This window comes from Oncorhynchus tshawytscha, linkage group LG15 (assembly GCF_018296145.1).
Source record: "Oncorhynchus tshawytscha isolate Ot180627B linkage group LG15, Otsh_v2.0, whole genome shotgun sequence".
NCBI classification, from domain to species: Eukaryota; Metazoa; Chordata; class Actinopteri; order Salmoniformes; family Salmonidae; genus Oncorhynchus; species Oncorhynchus tshawytscha.
The window spans coordinates 17,574,017-17,601,385 of record NC_056443.1 but is presented as its reverse complement, the minus strand read 5'-3'; the positions used below and the strand labels follow the sequence as shown (position 1 = coordinate 17,601,385).

The 27,369-nt window shown below is 46.2% G+C and overlaps 1 protein-coding gene across 1 annotated transcript in view; it reads right to left on the bottom strand.

The window, feature by feature from the left end:
* Window positions 1-1,087: 1,087 nt before the first annotated feature.
* arrb2b (arrestin, beta 2b) overlaps window positions 1,088-27,369 on the bottom strand; it is a 65,154-nt gene continuing 38,872 nt past the window's right edge. The window contains exons 2-15 of the mRNA XM_042298210.1: window positions 17,528-17,558; window positions 16,437-16,497; window positions 15,216-15,260; window positions 14,834-15,036; window positions 13,028-13,087; window positions 12,874-12,941; window positions 12,570-12,705; window positions 12,211-12,295; window positions 11,834-11,906; window positions 10,254-10,391; window positions 4,878-4,961; window positions 3,485-3,561; window positions 3,327-3,381; window positions 1,088-3,212 (exon numbers count right to left, since the gene is read on the bottom strand). Of these exons, the coding sequence (XP_042154144.1) occupies window positions 3,119-3,212; window positions 3,327-3,381; window positions 3,485-3,561; window positions 4,878-4,961; window positions 10,254-10,391; window positions 11,834-11,906; window positions 12,211-12,295; window positions 12,570-12,705; window positions 12,874-12,941; window positions 13,028-13,087; window positions 14,834-15,036; window positions 15,216-15,260; window positions 16,437-16,497; window positions 17,528-17,558 (1,210 nt within the window). The 3' untranslated portion in view covers window positions 1,088-3,118. The remainder of the gene's footprint in view (window positions 3,213-3,326; window positions 3,382-3,484; window positions 3,562-4,877; window positions 4,962-10,253; window positions 10,392-11,833; window positions 11,907-12,210; window positions 12,296-12,569; window positions 12,706-12,873; window positions 12,942-13,027; window positions 13,088-14,833; window positions 15,037-15,215; window positions 15,261-16,436; window positions 16,498-17,527; window positions 17,559-27,369) is intronic.

Below are 27,369 nucleotides of genomic sequence, written 5' to 3'. Positions count from 1 at the left end.
TGATCAAACACAGTGATTTCCAATCTGATAAGTGAGCCAAGTTGCAATCAATCAATCCTCCTCATCTACCTTTGTTCTGCACCTACACACCATGATAGACACACGTAATTGACTGCAATGTACTTCTCTGTACTATCCTATCGGGTGTCTACAATCTAGATACTACAGCAGTAGCCTATGGCTGAATCTCAAATCACCCCCTCGCCCCTCCATTTGCGCGTTCACGCTTTCCTCCACCATTTGCACAAGTGTCCCAAAGCTGAGGGAGTGAAAATGATCCAAGGTTGTAAAGGGATATTTAGACTCTCAGATAACAAGGCTGCAGGCTTCAGAGTGAAGTGCAATCCCAACATGCACTACGATATGTTTGGACTTTGCGCAATTTCATACAAAATAAATATGTTTGGACTTTGCGCAATTTCATACAAAATAATGTAGAGGTGTGCCTAATTATGTCACATGCATTTGTTGTTTTTTTGTCTGATTTCAAGACTTGACACATGTAAAAGATTAAATACCTCCCAAATTAAACTGTTACTGAGGTTTATATCTTGTAAAACGGCAGAGGGGATTTGTTCACTTTAATTTCATGCTTGTTTTATTCATTTCAGTGTGTCCCAACGTTGATGGGGTTATTGCTTATTCCATCGTCACCTTGCTTATTCCATCGTCACCCTCGGAGTTTCGTCAGCAACACGCGACAACGGAGGGCCCTCAGAGCGAGTTGAGAGGGGCGAGGGGTGGTTTGGGATTCACTGTATCTCTCCATATCCTGTTCCAGAGGGGCCCCTGGTTATACCGGTTTCCTATACAAAACATATTTATTGACCTTAACGTGGACTTGTGAAACCAACATTCATTTGATGTAGAATTTTAAAAGTTCAGTTTACACAATTTTAACTGTGAAACCGGTTCGGAACTAAGACCAACATACTAAGAGGTCATGGAGAACCTGGATTGGGGAGTCTGACTATCCTATAAACTGTGCTCTTATTGGACTGCAGTGTTCTATAGTGAACTCTTATTGGCTGTTGAGTTGCATTTACAGTAATAATATTTACAGCAGTTGAGAGAATACAGCAGGGAATTAGCATAAGGTTAGTTTATATCACTTATGACTTTTTAATAATGAAAAATAAAATGTCTTTAGAATAAAATAAAAATAATGGCAACATTTAAGTACACATATCTCTGGCGATTATTACAACAATAAAAATATAATTCTTTTCCCGACATTATTTTCCCTACCTCCCATCCCCCGTGCCTGGCTTTTCCCCTCTTTCCTCCCATCGCCCTTTCCACTCCTCCCAACATTGGTGATTCTGATGATTGAGGCCAATGTTGGATGCTGGTAAGTTTGAGAGATTGGACAATGATAAATTTAGCAGATTTGAGGTAGAAGATGCACTTTAACCACAGATCTAGGATCAAATAACTCTACCATCAATCCTAACCTTTACCATTACACGGTCAGATCGTTTTAATCAGTGTATCAGTGATTAGGGGAAAACTTCAACCTGCATCAAACTTTCTCTCCAGAATCGACAGTATATTCGAGAGACCTGCAGAAGACTGCAGTACTGCTTATCACACACCAGGTGTGCCATTGAACACACATTTGTGATTAATCAAAAAAAATCTCCTTGGCTGATTTTGAATCAGTTTTAGCCAGGTTGATCATAATGAATAACACTACATGGACGGGAACGGGGGCTGATCCTAGCTCAGTACATCCTAGGCATGAGCCCTAATCTTATCGATGGTGGGGTTCAATCAAACTGCAACCAGGACATGCCATTTGACCTTTGTCAAATAATAAACTTTTGGCAAATCATAAATAGTTATTTATCGTGTTCATGGCAATCAATGCATGTAGGGTGTGTGTGTGTGTGTGTGTGTATATGTGTGTGTGTGTGTGTGTAGGTTTTGATGCCGGAAGTCTCCTATGTAGTCCCTAACAGAAAAGGCCACAATGTCTGCACATACGATTCCGCGTATCTTCACGATGAGTGCACCACACTCGCACCCTCCGTGTAAGTGCACTGCGCTTAAAAACACTCACTGTACTCTTAGTGCACTACACTCACAACCCTTCCTCGCTGCGAGTGCACTACACTTACACACCCCCTCCCTCAACTGTGAAGATATGCAATCGTTCTACACATTTGCCATAATGGATAGAGTGTTGGGTATTGAGTTATTACAAAATGGGTAATGAGCGTGTGTTAAGGATAAGTGAAAAGCTGCAATGATCATGTAGCACAGTAACCCGTCATGTTGTGATCAAATAAATAGGTGGGTAAATGCTGGTCACATTCGCGGTGAGTAAAGTAAATGCTCCCTATACTTTCAATACATTTTCTCGCAAAAGGTGGAAGAGAAAAAAAAAATCTGCGTAAATGGCGTTTAGGTGCGTTTACCCTCCACTCCACCACTGATAATAACGTAATAACAGTGTAATAACAGGTTATAACCATGTAATAACAATTCATTTGCATAAACTATTCAACTCGTGTTCCCTCTAAGTAGTTGTGCAGCAATGAAGTCTTGTACATTCAAGTTCCAGATTCCCCACATTTTCAAATAATTCCCAGATTTTCCAGAAATCCCGGTTGGAAGATCCCAGAATCAGAAGGGAATAAGCAGGAAATCCGGAATCCTCCAACCGGGATTTAAGGTAAACCTGGGGATTTTGGATATGTTTTTTAATTACAAACATATATCTGTCTGTCTGACCGCTTGTGGGACCTATAGAACATATAAGATCAACCCTGAATCAACGAATGGACCCAAAACATATAGAATGATTTCCTAAAACAGAGACAGTTGACTCGACACGCCCTTTAAATATCTCCATCTCTCTCATTATCTCCGTTTCTCAAACCAAAGGAGTGACAAAACTAAGGAGATGAAATTAACAATGCCATCGCAAATGTAGGAGAAAGAAGATGGGAGAGCAATTTGAATATGAAGAGAAGGGGGGAGACTTTTAAAAATATCTGAGTGCTCCTGCACCCCTTTTCTGGAGTTGGGCCTACTGTCTGGTGCTGAGACTAGACCAGTGACTCGCCTAGCTCCTCTCCCCAGGTGTGGGTGCCTGGTCCTGGGGCAGGGAGAATTAGCAGAAGTGGTCATCCTCATCGTCCTTCATTCCTTTCAGTCGGAGACGGGCAAAGTCCTCGAACACAAAGTCATCATCCTGAGAGAAATTACTGAGAGAGAAGGAATGGAGAAAGAGGACGAGATTCAAATTGTGTTCAACAACAAACAAGGTTCAATTGAAATCTGAGAAACACACTCTCTCTCTCTCTCTCTCGCTCTCTTACTTTGTCTCAAACTCTATAAGGTTAGCGTCCACTGGGGCATCAGTTTCTGGGACGGCTGTTGGAGAAAGTAATGACATGGCAAAACAGGTAACTATCACTGAAAAACACTTCTATTTCTAAAATGTAATTTTCTCTCGATCACACACACGGGTCTGTACCTGATTGAGGTCTGGAAATGTGTTGGTCTGAGGGTTTGGGGTGCATCAGGACAAAAGGTAGCTCCACCGACACGTCGCTATACAGAGGACATACACAGTCATGTTCAAGTAACACCAGCCCACTGGGCAACACCAAGTCATTTCAACATGGACAATTGGGTAATATTTGGTCGAGACATTGTGAAGATCTCCAAGCACGCTTTATACGATTGCATAAGAAGACATTGATAGTTACAGTCACTTCAAAATGTGGCCATGGATGTGTTACTCATTTTAATGTTGAACGTTACATTAGCTTGCAAGATAGGTTATTTACTGTAATACAAAAAGTAATACCGAATTCTGTTTGGTTGACAACCCAACCAAATATCAACATTTAAAGGATATGTATCTGCTGTTTGGAAAGTTCCATCTGAGCCACTGGATTAATCCCATTCTTTAACTTCTATATTTGGTTGAGATGGAGACGTGAATCCAACATATGATTTGTTAACTTGTCGACAAGCTAATAGGCTATTGATTGTTTTTCAAATGTGATATTGAATTGTGTTTGTCGACACACTTAAAGGAGATTTAGGGCAATTCTACTAACAAAGACTACGGAGACTCCGATTTTTCACTTTAAAATGTATGTCAAACAAAATCCAATGATTGCAAAGTTAAACAAACCATTCAACTCGATTCACAAGTACAACTTTTAACAGTTTCCACTGACAATTTTGCAAAAACACATTTACTTCAAACAGTGCAGATGCAAAGTTAAAATGACCATTCGGAATGACTTCGATAGCAACACTGAATCTATTTACTTTATAAGTGGAGGTCTCTCAACAATCATTCTCACGATAGCACATTGGTAAGTCAGTGACAAATATCATAGCTAAGCAAGGCTGGGATTGATTAAAACCCTGGATGGGAGACTAAAGGATAGCTGTAGATATAGAAATTCTCTAGTAGGAAGTACTGCCTAGCCTACTGTTTTTTTCCTGATAGTGGATATAACGTTGAAAATCTGTCGTTGTTTTAAAGGTACAAATTCAACATATTTTATGTTGTTCATGTTGAAATTTGCTTACCATGATGACACAATCCCGTGGTTGAAATTTCACCCTCAAACGACAGTTATCGCCGACTACTTTTTTTTCTCAATTCGAAACGTATTTGCCACGTTGACTCCATGTCACAATAGGTTGACAAAGGAAATCGAAAACAACGTTGATTCAACTAAATTTGCCCTCCCCCCCAAGTCGGAGACCAATCAGATGTCAGGCAGAGGTGACCTAATACTAATACAGCTTAATCCAGGTGGAAATGTTTACTTTTTACAACCACTTCGCGAATCTATGTCAAACAGACCATTTAGTGGATGTGTATGAGCCCAGATGTAACGTACCCGCCACGGGACACCACTAGTTTCACCTTGACTCTGTAGGACACCAGGATCCCCAGAACCTCCTTATTGGACACCTCTTTCACTCTGGAACACATCAGACAGACACACATCAATGAAACCCGACAGATAGACAAGAGGTAAACTGCATGCATATATACACACCCAGTTTATTAGGTGCGCAACCCCCCCGTTCACGAAAAATGGATCGTTGCTTCCTATATGAATCGAATCCAATTGCATTGGTCACATACGCATGGTTAGCAGATGTTATTGCGAGTGTAGCGAAATGCTTGTGCTTCTAGTTCCGACAGTGCAGTAATATCTAGCAAGTAATCTCACAATTCCACAACAACTACCTAACACATACAAATCGAAGTAAAGGGATGAATAAGAATATATACATATAAATATATGGATAAGCGATGACCAAGCGACATAGGTAAGATGAAATTGATGGTATAAAATACAGTATATACATATGAGAAATGCAAGATATGTAAACATTATTAAAGTGGCATTATTAAAGTGACTAGTGATCCATTTATTAAAGTGGCCAATGATTTCAAGTCTGTATGTAGGCAGCAGCCTCTCCGTGTTAGTGATGGCTGTTTAACAGTCCGATGGCCTTGAGATAGAAGCTGTTTTTCAGTCTCTCGGTCCCAGCTTTGATGCACCTGTACTGACCTCGCCTTCTTGATGGTAGTGGGGTGAACAGGCAGCTCGGGTGGTTGTTGTCCTTGATTATCTTTTTGGCCTTCCTGTGACACCGGGTGCTGTAGGTGTCCTGGAGGGCAGGTAGTTTGCCTCCGGTGATGCATTGTGCAGACCGCACCACCCTCTGAAGAGCCTTACGGTTGTGGGCGGAGCAGTTGCCGTACCAGGCGGTGATACAGCCCGACAGGATGCTCTCAATTGTGCATCTGTAAAAGTTTGTGAGGGTTTTAGGTGACAAGCCAAATTTTTCCAGCCTCCTGAGGTTTCCAAACTTTCCACCTTCTCCACTGTTGTCCCATCGATGTGGATAGGGAGGTGCTCCCTTTACTGTTTCTTGAAGTCCACAATCATCTCCTTTGTTTTGTGGATTTTGAGTGAATGGTTGTTTTCCTGATACCACACTCCAAGTGCCCTCACCTCCTCCATGTAGGCTGTCTCATCGTTGTTGGTAATCAAGCCCACTGGTGTTGTGCCGTCTGCAAACTTGATGATTGAGTTGGAGGCATGCATGGCCACGCAGTCGTGGGTGAACAGGGAGTACAGGAGAAGGCTGAGCACGCACCCTTGTGGGGCCCCAGTGTTGAGGATCAGCGAAGTGGAGATGTTGTTTCCTACTTTCACCACCTGGGGGCAGCCCGTCAGGAAGTCCCGGACCCAATTGCACAGGGCGGGGGTGAGACCCAGGGCCTCAAGCTTAATGATGAGCTTGGAGGGTACTATGGTGTTGAATGCTGAGCTGTAGTCAATGAATAGCATTCCTCTTTTCGAGATGGGATAGGGCAGTGTGCAGTGTGATGGCAATTGCATCGTCTGTGGACCTATTGGGGCGGTATGCAAATTGAAGTGGGTCTAGGGTGGCAGGTAAGGTGATATGAACCTTGACTAGCTTCTCAAAGCACTTCATGATGACAGAAGTGAGTGCTGCGGGGCGATAGTCAGTTCAGTTACCTTTGACTTCTTGGGTATAGGAACAATGGTGGCCATCTTGAAGCATGTGGGGACAGCAGACTGGGATAGGGAGCAATTGAATAGGTAGGGAGGGCCTGTAGTCCTTGGTAGCGGGCCTCGTCCATGGCACTGTATTATCCTCAAAGAAGGTGTTTAGTTGAATTGCAACTCCACTTTGTCTCTATACCGACATCTCGCTTGTTTGATTGCCTTGCGGAGGGAATAACTACACTGTTTGTATTCGGCCATATTCCCAGTCATCTTTCCATGGTTAAACGCGGTGTTTTGCGCTTTCAGTTTTGCGCGAATGCCCCCATAAGCAGGCAGGCAGGCATTGAGGCATTCAGTTACTCTTTGTTTGAATTTTGGAATGGGAAAACAAGGGACCAAAACAACTTTGAGCATGGTGTGACAATCGGTGGCAGGCACGCCGGATCCAGTAATACAGAAACAGCCACCCTTCTGGGCTTTTCACACACGACCGTGTGTAGGGTTTCCGACAAACAAAAAACATCCAGTCAACGACAGTCCTGTGGGAGAAAAAAGTTTGTTGATGAGAGAGCTCAGCTCGAAGGATAATGGCAAGAATCGTGCAAGCTAACAGGCGGGCCACAAACAGACAAATAACAATGCAGTATGACAGTGGTGTGCAGAACGGCATCTCGGGACGCACAACTCGTCGATCCATATCACGGATGGGCTATTGCCACAGACGACCACACCGGGTTCCACTCCTATCAGCTAAAAGAAGCGGTTCCAGTGGGCACACCATCATCAACACTGGACAACTGAGGAGTGGAAAAACATTGCCTGAAGAATACTGGTTCCTGTTGAGTCATGCTGATGGCAGAGTCAAGATTTGGTAGAGGCAGCATGAGTCAATGGACCCATCCTGCCTGGTGTCAATGGTACAGGCTGGTGGCGGTGGTATACCGCCGTCCAATCTGCAGTACTTGCGTGATGCCTTTGCGTCAGCATGGACCAACATCTCTGTGGAACGCTTACAACTTGTAGAATCCACGCCCCGAAGAATTCAGTCTGTTCTGAAGGCAAAGGGGATCTGACCCAGTACTAGATGGGTGTACCTAATAAACTGTCCTGTGAGTATATAGAGTGATACGTTGATATGAGAGGCAGTGTTGTTTGGTGGACATTCCTGCAGTCAGCATGTGGCATTGTGTTGTGTGACAAAACTGCACATTTTAGAGTGCCCTTTTATTTTCCCCAGCACAAGGTGCACCTGTGTCATGATCATGTTGTTTAATCAGCTTCTTGATATGCCACACCTGTCAGGTTGATATATTATGCTCACTAACAGGAATGAAAAACTTCTGCACGCATTTTTTTGACATAATACGCTTTTTGTGGGTATGGAAAAATTTGGCGATCTTTTATTTCAGATAATGAAACAACACTTTACATATATTTTTACAGTGCATTTGGAAAGTATTCAGACCCCTTGACTTTTCCACATTTTGTTACGTTACAGCCTTATTCTAAAATGTATTAAATGTTTTTCCCCTCATCAATCTACACACAATACCCCATAACGACAAAGCAAAAACAGGTTTTTAGAAATTTTAGCAAATTTTATATAAAAATATATATATATTAAATTTACATAAGTATTCAGACCCTTTACTCAGTACCTTGTTGAAGAACATTTGTCAGCAATTACTGACAAATGTAAGGCCTCAAGCCTTATTGGGTATGACACTACAAGCCTGGCATACAGTGCCTTGTGAAAGCGTCCACCCCCTTGGCATTTTTCCTCTTTTGTTGCCTTACAACCTGGAATTAAAATATATTTTGGGGGGAGGTTTGTATCATTTGATTTACACAACATGTCTACCACTTTGAAGATGCAAAATATTTATTGTGAAACAAACCAGAAATAAGACCAAAAACTTGAGCGTGCATAACTATTCACCCCCCAAAAGTCAATACTTTGTAGAGCCACCTTTTGCAGCAATTACAGCTGCACGTCTCTTGGGATATGTCTCTATAAGCTTGGCACATCTAGCCACTGGGATTTTTGCCAATTCTTCAAGGCAGAACTGCTCCAGCTCCTTCTAGTCAGATGGGTTCTGCTGGTGTACAGCAATCTTTAAGTCATACAACAGATTCTCAATTAGATTGAGGTCTGGGCTTTGACTAGGCCATTCCAAGACATTTAAATGTTTCCCCTTAAACCACTTGAGTGTTGATTTAGCAGTATGCTTAGGGTTATTGTCCTGCTGGAAGGTGAACCTCCGTCCCAGTCTCAAATCTCTGGAAGACAAACAGGTTTCCCTCAAGAATTTCCCTGTATTTAGCGCCATCCATCATTCCTTCAATTCTGACGAGTTTCCCAGTCCCTGCTGATGAAAAACTGCTGCCACCACCATGCTTTGCCTTGATGACAGCTGTGCACACTCTTGGCATTCTCTCAACCAGCTTCACCTGGAATGCTTTTCCAACAGGCTTGAAGGAGTTCCCACACATGCTGAGCACTTGTTGGCTGCTTTTCCTTCACTCTGCGGTCCGACTCATCCAAAACCATCTCAATTGGGTTGAGGTCGGGTGATTGTGGAGGCCAGGTCGTCTGATGCAGCAGTCCATCACTCTCTTTCTTGGTCAAATAGCCCTTACACAGCCTGGAGGTGTATTGGGTCATTGTTCTGTTGAAAAACAAATGATAGTCCCACTAAGCACAAACCAGATGGGATGGCTTATCGCTCCAGAATGCTGTGGTAGCCAAGTTGGTTAAACATGCCTTGAATTCTAAATATATCACTGACAGTGTCACCAGAAAAATAGCCCCACACCATCAAACCTCCTCCTTCCCTGCTTCACGTAGGGAACCACACATGCAGAGATCATCCGTTCACCACTCTGCGTCTCAAATTTGGACTCGTCAGGCCAAAGGACAGATTTCCACCAGCAAGTCTCTTCTTCTTATTGGTGTCGTTTAGTTGTGGTTTCTTTGCAGCAATTCAACCATGATGGCCTGATTCACACAATCTTCTCTGAACAGTTGATGTTGAGATGTGTCTGTTACTTGAACTTTGTGAAACATTTATTTGGGCTGCAATCTTGAGGTGCAGTTAACTTTAATGAACTTGGGTCTTCCTTTCCTGTGGCGGTCCTCGGGAGATCCAGTTTCATCAAAGCGCTTGATGGTTTTTGCGACTGCACTTGAAGAAAGTTATTGAAATGTTCTGTATTGACTGACCTTCACATCTTAAAGTAATCATGGATTGTCTTTTCTCTTTGCTTGTTTGAGATGTTTTTGCCATAATATGGACTTGGTCTTTTACCAAATAGGGCCATCTTCTGTATACCACCCCTACCTTGTCACAACACAACTGATTGGCTCAAACGCATTAAGAAGGAAATAAATTCCACAAATTAATTTTTAACAAGGCACACCTGTTAATTGAAATGCATTCCAGGGAGACTACCTCATGAAGCTGGTTGAGAGAACGCCAAAAGTGTGCAAAGCTGTCAAGGCAAAGGCTATTTGAAGAATCTCAAATATAAAATACATTTTGAAACATTTTTGGTTACTACATGATTCCATATGTGTTCATAATTTTGATGTCTTCACTATTATTCTACAATGTGGAAAATAGTAAAAAATAAAGATAAACGCTGGAATTAGTAGGTGTCCAAACGTTTGTCTGGTACTGTATGTGAGTTTTCATGTGCGTATCTCTCTCTCTAGTCACTTACATGGTGCTGGAGGCCAGGTTGGTGTCTTCGTGCTTCAGCTTCCCGTCCAGAGCCAGGCCTCTCTTCTCTCTGTTATTGGTGAGCATGGGAGTCAGGGTGTACACCTTACAGAACGTACTGCTGGGGGACACCTGGTCACTGTGGAGAGAGAAAGAATTGATCATTTCTCTGTTTCATCATACGTGGTTGGTTTTTTAAATCACTCACTCTCGTTCGTACACGCGTCCACAACGCTTGGGAAGCAGTAAGGAAAGTTGAGAGGAAAGAAAAGGATTAAAGATGCTGACATTAGAGCAGAGAGGAAGAGGATTATTGAAGGGGACTAGATTGGGTACCAGTCAGAGATTTCCCACAATTTGAGAGGAAGGTAATTGGGATTTGGGGCCATTGGCTTCTTGAAGAGGACTGGATAAGGGGGGGACCAAAAGGATAATTATCCAGGTGGGAGGTTAGGCATCAAGATTTAGGCTATGAGGGGAAGTTTTGGTGAGCCTAAATCAAGCCAGGTACTGGCGTTGTGGGGAGGTCTAGGTCTGCGAGTTCCGGGGGTTAAAGTAACTGTCCAGTGAAAATCTCACTTTTAAAAGTTCATATTCGGTTAACTCACATCCAAATAACGTTGTTGACTCATCATATGCTTGTATGAGGCCAAAGCATGAATTGGAGGGGGGGGGGGGAAACACCTCAAAAACCCCACCTCAAACTTGTATCTCAAACAGACCGTTTCAAAAATGCTTGCTATTTCCTCATAAAGGATGACGTCATGACTTGGCCAATCAGCGATCGACTCGTATTCATATTTGAATAACCGGTTCACACCCACACCATTCGGTTGTTGGGAGTACGCCCACACCATTTAAAACACAGAAAAGCAGCTTTTTAACATACTTAATAAACAAATTCGAGGTCATATTTGATAGAAATCTGGAAACACTGGATAGTTACTTTAAGCCATTCGTATTGTTGCTCCTCTACTCACCAGTCGGCGGTGTGGCCCACAGACTTATTGTAGGTGTCACATCTGTGCAGCACTACATCAGTCACCTGTAAAACTACAGTACAGGGGGAGAGAACACCAACTCCATGATGTCATAACAAGGGGACGAGGGGCTGTGATGTTACTAGGCGGGGGAGGAGATGAGGTTGCCTGGGGTCTCAGAGTGGGTTGGGTGGGAGGTAGCAGGGCAGGAGAGGTGTTGAGCTGAAGAGAGGTGTTGAGCTGGAGAGGGGCAGTCTGGAATGGTAGTACCAGCAGAAAGGTGGGTTTGCAAGGTCTGGTATATCGGGAGAGGGGCAGGAGTATGATGTCGAAGCATAGCACATTTTCAGTGAGCATAGAAGGTCAGACAACATGAGGGTAGAAGTTATGCAGAAATAATGAAACAAAACAAAGAGTACCGAAAGTGAGTCTCTATTTGGCCACACAACCTGTGCGTTATTCACCCAACATTCTCTCACAGAGGAGAAAAGAGAGAGGTGAAGAAAGGAGAGTGGTCCCGAGGGCCAAAGGAGAGAGAGAATGTGATGAAGAGAAGGTTACAGGGATGGAGAGAGAGGTTCCGGAGAGAAGGGGTACTCACTCTGCCTCCTCCTGTGCAACAGGACACTTGTACTGAGCCGTACTGAACAGACAGATATCGGCATACTGACGCACTGCGGCAGGGGAGAGAAAGGGTTAACAACACCAGGAGTGGCAAACTACTGACAGACACACAGCGACAAAAGATGGAGAGAGCAGAGGAGTGGCAGATGGGAAGGTTTGCGCCTCTCCTCTGCTACAGCCTTTCCCAAATCGCTCCGAAACCCTCCCCCTTGGGCCTAACCCCTCGATGTTTGTAGATCTGTAGGGTTTGGGTAGGTATTAGCAGTGCAGTGATGGAGCTTATGCATAAAATAAAGGTTGGGGTGAGGAGGGGGGATTGAATTGGGGCCAGCTGATTACACGTTTGTCTCTTACCTGAAATTTTCATCCTCTTCACTGTTTTGGTGGAGTTGTTGGTGACATGGACATTCACACTGATAGGCTCTCCATGGTAGTAGAGCTGAGAAAGAGGGGGAGGAAGAGAGGAAGACAGAAGAGCGGAAGACCGAGCGAGAACGAGAAGGAAAGGAAGAGACGGAGAGAACGGGGAGGAGTGAATTCGGTTGGTGGGGCGATAATCTCAGGCTTTAACCAATCCAATCAACCAAATGTTTGCATAACGCTTTTAACTAATGAATTAATGTGTGTGTGTGTGTGTGTGTGTGTGTCCGTCGTGCGTCTGTCTCTGCGCGTCGGCCTCTGTCTGTCTCGGGGGAGGGGGGGGCCTGCCCTACCTCTTTATCCAGTGAGGCCTCTAGATGTAGGGATCTATCTGACAGTAGGAAGGATCGCGTCGTCTCCACCATGGGCTGAGGACCAGGCTTCTCAGGGGCGTACTGCACCTTACGGATCACCAGACGCACAGAGTTCCTATAACAACATATGTAATATCATATGAAAAAGCTAGTCATATAACAAACACACACACACACTAGGGTTATCAACAGCACAGAGTTCCTTAAACAGCACATACACAATCACTTAAACCATCTGCACTGAATCCCCGGATCAAAACGCAGGGCTTCGACTACACTGTACCTTTTGTGTATTTTCTCCTCTACAGTCCTGGCGCAGAAGGCTCTGACCTCAAAGTCCACTCCACAAGCCTGAGCAGAGATGAAGGCAGAGGCAGATAATCAATCAAAAGTTTTGTGAGTGTGTGTGTGTGTGTGTGTGTGTGTGGTCTCTGTACCTTCCCCGTGTCCTCTGGGCCTGGTTGTAGAGTGACTGAGCAGGGCAGGTTCTGAGGGATCTGAAAGAGAGATATTTGACAGTCACGCCGCAGAATCAATACACAACTGCTCACCAACAAACAGGCACACAGACACCGGAGACAGAAACGCACAACCACAGAATTGAACACGACAAAGAGGACCTAAACGAGTTGATTTAAACGGGTGTGTTTGCTGCGCAGTGGGCCAGTCTACAGAACTCACAGTGAAGTTGAACGGGTGTGTTTGCTGCGCAGTGGGCCTGTCTACAGAACTCACAGTGAAGTTGAACGGGTGTGTTTGCTGCGCAGTGGGCCTGTCTACAGAACTCACAGTGAAGTTGAACGGGTGTGTTTGCTGCGCAGTGGGCCAGTCTACAGAACTCACGGTGAAGTTGAACGGGTGTGTTTGCTGCGCAGTGGGCCAGTCTACAGAACTCACAGTGAAGCTAAACGGGTGTGTTTGCTGCGCAGTGGGCCAGTCTACAGAACTCACGGTGAAGCTAAACGGGTGTGTTTGCTGCGCAGTGGGCCAGTCTACAGAACTCACGGTGAAGTTGAACGGGTGTGTTTGCTGCGCAGTGGGCCAGTCTACAGAACTCACAGTGAAGCTAAACGGGTGTGTTTGCTGCGCAGTGGGCCTGTCTACAGAACTCACAGTGAAGCTAAACGGGTGTGTTTGCTGCGCAGTGGGCCAGTCTACAGAACTCACGGTGAAGCTAAACGGGTGTGTTTGCTGCGCAGTGGGCCAGTCTACAGAACTCACAGTGAAGTTGAACGGGTGTGTTTGCTGCGCAGTGGGCCAGTCTACAGAACTCACGGTGAAGTTGAACGGGTGTGTTTGCTGCGCAGTGGGCCAGTCTACAGAACTCACAGTGAAGTTGAACGGGTGTGTTGCTGCGCAGTGGGCCAGTCTACAGAACTCACGGTGAAGTTGAACGGGTGTGTTTGCTGCGCAGTGGGCCAGTCTACAGAACTCACAGTGAACTAAACGGGTGTGTTTGCTGCGCAGTGGGCCAGTCTACAGAACTCACAGTGAACTAAACGGGTGTGTTTGCTGCGCAGTGGGCCAGTCTACAGAACTCACGGTGAAGCTAAACGGGTGTGTTCGCTGCGCAGTGGGCCAGTCTACAGAACTCACGGTGAAGCTAAACGGGTGTGTTTGCTGCGCAGTGGGCCAGTCTACAGAACTCACGGTGAAGTTGAACGGGTGTGTTTGCTGCGCAGTGGGCCAGTCTACAGAACTCACAGTGAAGTTGAACGGGTGTGTTTGCTGCGCAGTGGGCCAGTCTACAGAACTCACAGTGAAGTTGAACGGGTGTGTTTGCTGCGCAGTGGGCCAGTCTACAGAACTCACGGTGAAGCTAAACGGGTGTGTTTGCTGCGCAGTGGGCCAGTCTACAGAACTCACAGTGAACTAAACGGGTGTGTTTGCTGCGCAGTGGGCCAGTCTACAGAACTCACGGTGAAGTTGAACGGGTGTGTTTGCTGCGCAGTGGGCCAGTCTACAGAACTCACAGTGAAGTTGAACGGGTGTGTTTGCTGCACAGTGGGCCAGTCTACAGAACTCACAGTGAAGTTGAACGGGTGTGTTTGCTGCGCAGTGGGCCAGTCTACAGAACTCACAGTGAAGTTGAACGGGTGTGTTTGCTGCGCAGTGGGCCAGTCTACAGAACTCACAGTGAAGTTGAACGGGTGTGTTTGCTGCACAGTGGGCCAGTCTACAGAACTCACAGTGAAGTTGAACGGGTGTGTTTGCTGCACAGTGGGCCAGTCTACAGAACTCACAGTGAAGTTGAACGGGTGTGCGTGCTGTCCCAGCTTCTTCAGCAGTCTCTCCTGCAGGTGGCTGAGTGGTTTCCGCTCCTCCTCTGTGGTGGCGGCGGGGAAGGCCTGGAAGGTGGAGATGTAGAGGTCTTTCCTAAAGGACAAACCCAGAACGTCCAGGTCCTCACGGCCATACCGGAACGCACAGGTCAGAGTCACAAAGACTGGAGGAGGAGGGGAGGGAGGGAGAGAGAGGGAGAGGGAGGAGGAAGAGATCGCAGGGGGGAAAATGAAGAAGAAGGAGAGAGACGGGAACATGAGAAGAGTAATAAAGGGATGTGAAATTGTGAATACTTTATTATTATTTTTAATCACTCGCGCGCGTGCACTCACACACACTTACCTTTACGGTCTTTTAGGTACTCTGGGTCTATTAGTAGCACTCCATCTGTAGAAAAACAACACACACACACACACAGTCAAAAACAACACACACACACACACACAGTGAAAAACAACACACACACACTGTGAAAAACAACACACTGTGAAAAAACACAAAACACACACACACACACACACACACTGTGAAACACACACACACACACACACTGTGAAAAACAACACACACTGTGAAAAACAACACACACTGTGAAAAACACACACACAAACACTGTGAAAAACACACACACGCTGTGGAACACACACACACTGTGGAAAACACACACACAGTGAAAAACAACACACACACACACAGTGAAAAACCACACACTGTGAAAAACCACACACACACACACACTGTGAAAAACAACACACTGTGAAAAACAACACACACTGTGAAAAACAACACACACACACACACATACATACACACACAGTGGAAAACAACACACTCTGTGAAAAACAACACACCCACACACAGTGAAGAACACACACACATACACAATGAAAAACAACACACACTGTGAAAAACAACACACACACACACACACACACACAGAGATCATATTATGTATGAGTGTTTCTGTTACCCAAGCCGCACAGTATTTGGTTAGTGAGATTGAGAGTAAGTCAGATGTGCATGCTCATATACACGCACACACTACTGAACCTGCATTGTATGCAAAAATACAGAGTACACAAAAATACAGAGTACACAAAAATACAGAGTACACAAAAATACAGAGTACACAAAAATACTTTACTTCTTAAAGCCGACAGTTATAATGCATATTATTAGACTCGTCATGGGCGTGTATGAGCCTTTATGACCTCTTATAGAAAGCAGCCTATGGATTCCAACACAGGCGAGAATGACCTGATACTTCTCTGGCGTATCGTAGATGTATAGTCCCACAAGTAGTGCCGGTGTGTGTGTGTGTGTCATAGAAAAAAAAGGGTTGGTTGTTCTGATATCGTAGTCCTGTGTGTATAAGTCAATGTGAAATAATCAAAACACTACCTCACTAGGGTTACTCCCATTGTCGCACACACCCCGTGGTGAGGGTGTTTCCCCAATGTGAGGTGCTGTCGTCATAGCAACCCCGAGCGAGACGCCAGGGGGTTGATGTGTTTTTCCGACAACATTACATCAACAATAGTGTGTGTTTGTGTTACTACTCACCCACTGGATCTACATGGTCTAGGTGATCCACAAAGTCTCTCTTTCCCAGGTATACAGTGAGCTGGAGAGAGAGAGAGAGAAAGTTACAGAGCAAGAGGCACAGAGAGAGAGAGAGAGAGAGAGAAAGTTACAGAGCGAGAGGCACAGAGAGAGAGAGAGAGAGAGAAAGTTACAGAGCAAGAGGCACAGAGAGGAGAGAGAGAGAGAGAAAGTTACAGAGCGAGAGGCACAGAGAGAGAGAGAGAGAGAGAGAGAGAGAGAGAGAGAAAGGGACACAAGGGTAGAGATAACAAAATAGACAAAATGAGAGAAAGAAGGCGAGAGAGAAGGATGGAAACAGAGGGTGGGTAAAAACGGGAACAGTATGTGGAAATGGAAAGGAAAACATGGCGTATGTCAACATGACTCTTTCAATTAGACCATACAAGTAAAACACACACACACACTGACCCCTAGTCTCTCCACTCCCTTCCTGTATACTATCTTGCCTTGCGGGGTCAGATCACAAAACACGTCATCTACACACACTGATCCCTCCATCATGGAGACACAGAGAGAAAGAGAGAGAGAGAGAGAGAGAGAGAGAGAGAGAGAGAGAGAGAGAGAGGGAGAGAAGGAGAGAGAGAAAGAAATATAGATAACAACAGAGAGCGGAAAGGGAGCAAAGATGATGCAGAAAATGAAATAAGAGAAATCAATAAAATCACTTGTATGTAGGAAAAATCTACAGAGGCAAAAGTATAGGCCCGTAGGAAAAATCTATAGTTACAGCAGAGAGGAAAGATCACCTAAGTCTTTCGACATAAAGACAGATAAAGCAGATAGATAATCTACTGTTGTAAAGAGAGAAAGATAATCTACTGTTGTAAAGAGAGAGAGATAATCTACTGTTGTAAAGAGAGAGAGATAATCTACTGTTGTAAAGAGAGAGAGAGACGAGCTACGCGTGTAATCCAGGAGAAGAGGAGCAGAGAATGAGGGAAGAGACAAGAAGAGAGGAAGCGAGAGAAAGAGGAGGAACCTTACCTTCCTCTGTCTGACACACACACACGTACTAGCAAGCAGGCACACAAGGGGGAGTTGTGACCTACCTTGCAGTTGGGACTGGACTTCTTGAAGACTCTGAAGAAAGAAAGAAAGAAAGAAAGAAAGAAAGAAAGAAAGAAAGAAAGAAAGAAAGAAAGAAAGAAAGAAAGAAAGAAAGAAAGAAAGAAAGAAAGAAAAAGAGAGAAAGAGAGAGAATTAGTCACCAAAGATTCCAATTTTTATAACTATATAGCGATATTCCTGCTCAAAGTAGACGTGTTCATTACAGATACAGATCAGACATCAAAAGACAGTTGTATGAACGTAAACCACAACCAGTGAGACAATGCAGTGGTCCTACTCTAGAATGGCCTGTGCAAGATGGAGCCTGTTTCCGTAGTGTAAGTCAGCTTAATGTACAAGTACACCCCCTGGACAGGACACCAGCCTTACCCCAAATCTCTCTCATTAATGCTGAGGGCCAAGCAGAGAGGCATCGGGTCCATTTTTACACACTTTGGTATGAGACTAGCAAAACAGACCAGGCCAGGGTTTGGGCTTTGTGACGTCAGTGAGATACGTGAAAAATACTTCCTTTGTTGTTGTTTTTTTTAACTCTAAAGGCACAGCCTAGATTCCAGCCAGTGTCTTAAGTAGCTGAACATGTTTTTACTCCAACCTCGTGAAAAGTGACAAACTTGACACGTTTTCATTTTCGCCAACAACAACTTTATATCGAAGGGCCATCTTTGATTTGACGGCCTGCACGAGCGCAGTTCGGGCCCCGCGAGACAACCGTTCGACCCGATGACGTGCTTCTGCGCATGGGCTTTTAGCTAGCCTACGTGGCCACGGCATCGCCTACGAGCACGATCAGGATTTCTATCGGAGAAGCCGTTTCGGCCTGTCGTCAAACTGTGCTGCCTTTGGTACGTCTACTAAGTTGAACGTGAGAGACCTAGCTCCTCCAAGTCAGAGAGGCTGTTGTTCAGTGGCCATAAGCCAAAGCGTCACGTGTCCGATGTTGATGGTGTGACAATGAGTGCGCCCCCAGACTATCATAAACCGTTAAACTCTGTATCTCGGCTGCACCGCTAGAGATGAGAAAAGAGAGAGAGAGAGAGAGAGAGAGAGAGAGAGAGAGAGAGAGAGAGTGAGAGAGAGAGTGGAGAGAGAATGCGAGAGACAACAACAGAGACCGCAAAAGGAGGGGGAGACAGGCAGACAGAGGGAGTGGAGCGAGAGAAGGGGAACAAAGGAGACGCAAAGAGGGACAATGAATGAATGAAATACACTTACTAAAGAAACGGAGGGGGGGAAAGAGTAAGGGAAGATAATGTGAGAGAAACAAAATGGTACGTTACTGTGGTGGTGTGTTGTGAAGCTTGGGGAGTCACACATTAACAGACACAACAGTGATGAACAATGGTTTATTACAATAAGAAAAGATGATTGGTCATAATGATAGAGAAGAATGCAGAGTGAAGAGGGGGGAGAAGGGAAAGAGAGAGAGGGTGGGGAGGGAGACGGGGTGAACAGGGCGTGAGTGAGAAAGCATGAGGTAAAAGGAGGTGGAACACAGGCAGAGAGAGAGAGGAGGGGAAGAGAGTTGGAGAGAGAGTGAGAGAGAGAAAGCTAAGAGAGAGAGAGAGAGAGAGAGAGAGAGCAAGAGAAGGGAGGAAGGAGGGATAGAGAGAGAATGAGCTACAGGTGTTTGAAGGTCTGTCTAAACATCATAATATGTGGTTGAGTCAGCAACTAGAAGAGATGGATCAAAGGAAACTGTGGGATGGAGGAAGGGATGGATGGATAGAGGAGGGAGGAAGGGATGGATGGATAGAGGATGGAGGAAGGGATGATGGATGGATAGAGGAGGGAGGAAGGGATGGATGGATAGAGGATGGAGGAAGGAATGGATAGAGGAGGGAGGAAGGGATGGCTAGAGGAGGGAGGAAGGGATGGCTAGAGGAGGGAGGAAGGAATGGATAGAGGGAGGAAGGGATGGCTAGAGGAGGAAGGAAGGAATGGATAGGGGGAGGAATGGATAGAGGGGGAGGAAGGGATGGCTAGAGGGGGAGGAAGGGATGGATAGAGGAGGGAGGAAGGAATGGATAGAGGAGAGAGGAAGGAATGGATAGAGGGGGAGGAAGGAATGGATAGAGGAGGGAGGAAGGCATGGCTAGAGGAGGGAGGAAGGAATGGATAGAGGAGGGAGGAAGGAATGGATAGAGGAGGGAGGAAGGAATGGATAGAGGAGGGAGGAAGGATGGCTAGAGGAGGGAGGAAGGAATGGATAGAGGAGGGAGGAAGGAATGGATAGAGGAGGGAGGAAGGATGGCTAGAGGAGGGAGGAAGGAATGGATAGAGGAGGGAGGAAGGAATGGATAGAGGAGGGAGGAAGGGATGGCTAGAGGAGGGAGGAAGGAATGGATAGAGGAGGGAGGAAGGAATGGATAGAGGGGGAGGAAGGGATGGCTAGAGGAGGGAGGAAGGAATGGATAGAGGAGGGAGGAAGGAATGGATAGAGGGGGAGGAAGGGATGGATGGATAGAGGGAGGGATAAATGGATAGAGGAGGGAGGGATGGCTAGAGGAGTGAGGAAGGAATGGATAGAGGGGGAGGAAGGGATGGATGGATAGAGGGAGGGATAAATGGATAGAGGAGGGAGGAAGGGATGGATAGAGGGGGAGGAAGGGATGGCTAGAGGGGGAGGAAGGGATGGATAGAGGAGGGAGGAAGGAATGGATAGAGGAGAGAGGAAGGAATGGATAGAGGGGGAGGAAGGGATGAATAGAGGAGGGAGGAAGGAATGGATAGAGGAGGGAGGAAGGAATGATTAGAGGAGGGAGGAAGGGATGGCTAGAGGAGGGAGGAAGGAATGAATAGAGGAGAGAGGAAGGAATGGATAGAGGGGGAGGAAGGGATGAATAGAGGAGGGAGGAAGGAATGGATAGAGGAGGGAGGAAGGAATGATTAGAGGAGGGAGGAAGGGATGGCTAGAGGAGGGAGGAAGGGATGGCTAGAGGAGGGAGGAAGAATGAATGGATAGAGGAGGGAGGAAGGAATGGATAGAGGAGGGAGGAAGGGATGGCTAGAGGAGGGAGGAAGGAATGGATAGAGGAGGGAGGAAGGAATGGATAGAGGGGGAGGAAGGGATGGCTAGAGGAGGAGGAAGGAATGGATAGAGGAGGGAGGAAGGAATGGATAGAGGGGAGGAAGGGATGGATGGATAGAGGGAGGGATAAATGGATAGAGGAGGGAGGGATGGCTAGAGGAGTGAGGAAGGAATGGATAGAGGGGGGAGGAAGGGATGGATGGATAGAGGGAGGGAGGGATAAATGGATAGAGGAGGGAGGAAGGGATGGATAGAGGGGGGAGGAAGGGATGGCTAGAGGGGGGAGGAAGGGATGGATAGAGGAGGGAGGAAGGAATGGATAGAGGAGAGAGGAAGGAATGGATAGAGGGGGAGGAAGGGATGAATAGAGGAGGGAGGAAGGAATGGATAGAGGAGGGAGGAAGGAATGGATAGAGGAGGGACGAAGGGATGGCTAGAGGAGGGAGGAAGGAATGGATAGAGGAGGGAGGAAGGAATGGATAGAGGAGGGAGGAAGGGATGGCTAGAGGAGGGAGGAAGGAATGGATAGAGGAGGAAGGAATGGATAGAGGGGGAGGAAGGGATGGCTAGAGGAGGGAGGAAGGAATGGATAGAGGAGGGAGGAAGGAATGGATAGAGGGGGAGGAAGGGATGGATGGATAGAGGGAGGGATAAATGGATAGAGGAGGGAGGGATGGCTAGAGGAGTGAGGAAGGGATGGCTAGAGGGGGAGGAAGGGATGGCTAGAGGAGGGAGGAAGGAATGGATAGAGGAGGGAGGAAGGAATGGATAGAGGGGGAGGAAGGGATGGATGGATAGAGGAGGGATAAATGGATAGAGGAGGGAGGGATGGCTAGAGGAGGAGGAAGGAATGGATAGAGGGGGAGGAAGGGATGGATGGATAGAGGGAGGGATAAATGGATAGAGGAGGGAGGAAGGGATGGATAGAGGAGAGAGGGATGGCTAGAGGAGTGAGGAAGGAATGGATAGAGGAGGGAGGAAGGAATGGATAGAGGGGGAGGAAGGGATGGATAGAGGAGGGAGGAAGGAATGGATAGAGGAGGGAGGAAGGAATGGATAGAGGAGGGAGGAAGGGATGGCTAGAGGAGGGAGGAAGGAATGGATAGAGGAGGGAGGAAGGGATGGCTAGAGGAGGGAGGAAGGAATGGATAGAGGAGGGAGGAAGGAATGGATAGAGGAGGGAGGAAGGAATGGATAGAGGAGGGAGGAAGGAATTAATAGAGGAGGGAGGAAGGAATGGATAGAGAAGGGAGGAAGGAATGGATAGAGGAGGGAGGAAGGAATGGATAGAGAAGGGAGGAAGGAATGGATAGAGAAGGGAGGAAGGAATGGATAGAGAAGGGAGGAAGGAATGGATAGAGAAGGGAGGAAGGAATGGATAGAGGAGGGAGGAAGGAATGGATAGAGAAGGGAGGAAGGAATGGATAGAGGAGGGAGGAAGGGATGGATAGAGGAGGGAGGAAGGAATGGATAGAGAAGGGAGGAAGGAATGGCTAGAGGAGGGAGGAAGGAATGGATAGAGGAGGGAGGAAGGAATGGATAGAGGAGGGAGGAAGGAATGGATAGAGAAGGGAGGAAGGAATGGATAGAGGAGGGAGGAAGGGATGGATAGAGGGGGAGGAAGGGATGGCTAGAGGATGGAGGAAGGAATGGCTAGAGGAGGGAGGAAGGGATGGCTAGAGGAGGGAGGAAGGATGGCTAGAGGAGGGAGGAAGGAATGGATAGAGGAGGGAGGAAGGCATGGCTAGAGGAGGGAGGAAGGAATGGATAGAGGAGGGAGGAAGGGATGGCTAGAGGAGGGAGGAAGGAATGGATAGAGGAGGAAGGAAGGAATGGATAGAGGAGGGAGGAAGGAATGGATAGAGGAGGGAGGAAGGAATGGATAGAGGAGGGAGGAAGGGATGGATAGAGGAGAGAGGGATGGATAGAGGAGGGAGGAAGGGATGGATAGAGGAGAGAGGGATGAATAGAGGAGGGAGGAAGGAATGGATAGAGGAGGGAGGAAGGAATTAATAGAGGAGGGAGGAAGGAATGGATAGAGAAGGGAGGAAGGAATGGATAGAGGAGGGAGGAAGGAATGGATAGAGGAGGGAGGAAGGAATGGATAGAGAAGGGAGGAAGGAATGGATAGAGGAGGGAGGAAGGGATGGATAGAGGAGGGAGGAAGGAATGGATAGAGGAGGGAGGAAGGGATGGATAGAGGAGGGAGGAAGGAATGGATAGAGGAGGGAGGAAGGAATGGATAGAGGAGGGAGGAAGGAATGGATAGAGGAGGGAGGAAGGGATGGATAGAGGGGGGAGGAAGGGATGGCTAGAGGATGGAGGAAGGAATGGATAGAGGAGGGAGGAAGGGATGGCTAGAGGAGGGAGGAAGGGATGGCTAGAGGAGGGAGGAAGGAATGGATAGAGGAGGGAGGAAGGCATGGCTAGAGGAGGGAGGAAGGAATGGATAGAGGAGGGAGGAAGGGATGGCTAGAGGAGGGAGTAAGGAATGGATAGAGGAGGAAGGAAGGAATGGATAGAGGAGGGAGGAAGGAATGGATAGAGGAGGGAGGAAGGAATGGATAGAGGAGAGAGGGATGGATAGAGGAGGGAGGAAGGGATGGATAGAGGAGAGAGGGATGAATAGAGGAGGGAGGAAGGGATGGATAGAGGAGGGAGGAATGGATGGATAGAGGAGAGGAAGGGATGAATAGAGGAGGGAGGAAGGGATGGATAGAGGAGAGGAGGGATGAATAGAGGAGGGAGGAAGGGGATGGCTAGAGGGAGGAAGGATGGATAGAGGAGAGAGGGATGAATAGAGGAGGGAGGAAGGGATGGCTAGAGGGAGGAAGGGATGGCTAGAGGGAGGGAGGAAGGGATGGATAGAGGAGGGAGGAAGGGATGGATAGAGGAGAGGAGGGATGGATAGAGGAGGGAGGAAGGGATGGATAGAGGAGGGAGAGGGATGAATAGAGGAGGGAGGAAGGGATGGATAGAGGAGGGAGGAATGGATGGATAGAGGAGAGAGGGATGAATAGAGGAGGGAGGAAGGGATGGATAGAGGAGAGAGGGATGAATAGAGGAGGGAGGAAGGATGGCTAGAGGGAGGAAGGGATGGATAGAGGAGGGAGGAAGGAATGGATAGAGGAGGGAGGAAGGGATGGATAGAGGAGAGAGGGATGGATAGAGGAGGGAGGAAGGGATGGATAGAGGAGAGAGGGATGAATAGAGGAGGGAGGAAGGGATGGATAGAGGAGGGAGGAATGGATGGATAGAGGAGAGAGGGATGAATAGAGGAGGGAGGAAGGGATGGATAGAGGAGAGAGGGATGAATAGAGGAGGGAGGAAGGGATGGCTAGAGGGAGGAAGGGATGGATAGAGGAGAGAGGGATGAATAGAGGAGGGAGGAAGGGATGGCTAGAGGGAGGAAGGGATGGCTAGAGGGAGGAAGGGATGGATAGAGGAGACAGGGACGGAAAACAACAACAAGTGAGTGAGGAATGGAGAACGTGTGAATGAGAGGGAGAAAGAAAGAAAGATAGAAAGTAATTAAGAAAGAAAGAAAGTAATTCAGAAAGAAAGAGAAAGCACACAGTGTGTGTGTGTTGGGGAGACACAGGTCAACGTGTGTGCCTGCAGCAGGCCACGTGTGCCACTTTTCACTCCCCAACTGATATGGATGCTAGCCGCTATGTTGGACAACATAGCAGCACACGCACAAATACCGTACGCACACACAGCCCTCGCTCTCCCTCCCTTCCAGAGTGCCTGCTTAATCTTTGGCTAGCTCCATAAATTCTTGTCATTCTCCCCATTTTACTGCTCTCGCTTTTCCCCCTGATAGCCATTTCCCCCCTCTTTCTTCCGTTCCCTCTCTCTGAACTCTCCCTCTCTCCGTAGAGCTAATTACAGATTTAAGGCCTATTAGTGTAGTGCCTTAAGTGCATCCCAAATGGCACCCTATTCCCTTCATAGTGCACTACTTTTGACCTGAGGCTTATTGGCCCTGGTCAAAAGCAGTGCACGATATAAGGAATAGGATGCAATTTTAGGATGTAGACAGTGTCTCAGCCTGCCTGGTCTAATGAACAGACCTTATTAATACTGCATCTTCTCTAACCAGCCTAGGGCGACGCACAGCCAACACACACGCACACATATTGAAAGGTTACTGATCAACGACGAGTCAGAACTGCCTATACTCTCATTTAGCTGTTAATCCACTTTCGTGTGTGTGTGTGTGTGTGTGTGTGTGTGTGTGTGTGTACTCGCTTGTATGTGTGTGTTACAAGACTCGCCGCCCCCCGCATGGATTCTATTTAGTTGCCATGGCAGCCAGATGGGGATTGCGCCTGTTGTCATGGGAACGGAAAAGGCCCAGAAAATGATAAGTTACAATATGTACAGTTGAAGTCGGAAGTTTACATACACCTTAGGCCAAAGGATCACCACTTTATTTTAAGAATGTGAAATGTCAGAATAATAGTAGAGAGAATGATTTATTTCAGCTTTTAATTCTTTCATCACATTCCCAGTGGGTCAGAAGTTTACATACACCTAATTAGTATTTGGTAGCATTGCCTTTAAATTGTTTAACTTGGGTCAAACATTTCGTGTAGCCTTCCACAAGCTTCCCACAATAAGATGGGTGAATTTTGGCCCATTCCTCCTGACAAAAGCTGGTGTAACGGAGTCAGGTTTGTAGGCCTCCTTGCTCACACACACCTTTTCAGTTCTGCCCACAAAATGAGGTCAGGGCTTTGTGTTGGCCACTCCAATACCTTGACTTTGTTGTCCTTAAGCCATTTTGCCACAACTTTGAAAGTATGCTTGGGGTCATTATTCATTTGCGACCAAGCCTTAACTTCCTGACTGATGTCTAGAGATGTTGCTTTAAAATATCCACATAATTTTCCTCCCTCATGATGCCATCTATTTTGTGAAGTGCACCAGTCCCTCCTACAGCAAAGCACCCCCACAACATGATGCTGCCACCCCTGTGCTTCACGGTTGGGATGGTGTTCTTAGGCTTGCAAGCCTCCCTCTTTTTCCCCCAAATATAATGATGGTCAATATGACCAAACAGTTCTATTTTGTTTCATCAGACCAGAGGACATTTCTCCAAAAAGTACGATCTTTGTCTCCATGTGCAGTTGCAAACCGTAGTCTGTTTTTTTTATGGCGGTTTGGAGCAGTGCCTTCTTCCTTGCTGAGCAGCATATCAGGTTATGTCGATATAGGACTCGTTTACTGTGGATACAGATACTTTTGTAACTGTTTTCTCCAGCATCTTCACAAGGTCCTTTGCTGTTGTTCTGGGATTGATTTGCACTTTTCGCACCACAGTAAGTTCATCTCTAGGAGACAGAACACGTCTCCTTCCTGAGCGGTATGATGGCTGCGTGGTCTCATGGTGTTTATATTTGCGTACTATTGTTTGTACAGATGAACGTGGTACCTTCAGGCGTTTGGAAATTGCTCCCAACGATGAACCAGACTTGTGGAGGTCTACAATATTTTTCTGAGGTCTTGGCAGATTTCATTTGATTTTCCCATCATGTCAAGCAAAGAGGCACTGAGTTTGAAGGTAGGCCTTGAAATACATCCACAGGTACGCCTCCAATTGACTCAAACGATGTCAATTAGCCTATCAGAAGCTTCTAAAGCCATGAAATTATTTTCTGGAATTTTCCAAGCTGTTTAATGGAACAGTCAACTTAGTGTATGCACACTTCTGACCTACTGGAATTGTGATACAGTGAATTAAGTGAAATAATCTGTCTGTAAACAATTGTTGGGAAAATGACTTGTGTCATGCACAAATAATGTCCCAAACCGACTTGCCAAAACTATAGTTTGTTAACAAGAAATTTGTGGAGTGGTTGAAAAACGAGTGTTAATGACTCCAACCTAAGTGTATGTAAACTTCCGACTTCAACTGTACATGCATATGTACTTTGGATGGTGTCAACATTGATCGTGTCCCTGCTTACAAGTATCTGTGTAGATGAAAAGCTGTCCTTTAAAAAGCAGATTCATGAGTTAGTTAAGAAGCTGAGAATAAAAATGGGCTTCTTCTATAGAAAATGGGTCCTGTTCTCTCGATAAATAGTAAAAAGCAGTCAACATTCAATCAACATTCCTATAGGTCCTAGACTACGGCAACATCATTTATATGAAAGCAGCTGCTACATTCATTAAAGCCATTAGATTCCGTTTATCAAAGCTCATTGCGCTTTGTTTTAGTGCGACAATTGTAATGCTCATCACTCTGCATTCTCTACCAGAAAGTTGGTTGGCCCTCGTTGAGGTCACCTAGGTTGATACATGTTTTCATTTATAAAAGCCCTTTTTACAAAAAGTCCCACTCTACCTAGCATCCTTACTAAACTCCAGACATACGAGTTGCCACGCCTGGTCTTAGGTGTCACGGCTGGCTGAAGGACTGGACCAAGGTGTAGCATGGTAAGCGTACATTTGAACTTTATTTTAAAATGACGCCGACAAAAACGAAGAAAAAAAAAACCAACCGCAACGCTTTGGGCTATGTGCCCTGAACAACTACAAAGTTAACTTCCCACAAAACAGGTGGGGGGGAAAAGGGTACCTAAGTATGGTTCTCAGAGACAACGATAGACAGCTGTCCCTGATTGAGAACCATACCAGGCCAAGACATAGAAATACAAAACATAGAAAAAAGGACATAGAATGCCCACCCTAGTCACACCCTGGCCTAACCAACATAGAGAATAAAAAGCCTCTCTATGGCCAGGGCGTGACATTTGGGATGGCTAACTCTGGAAATTCCTT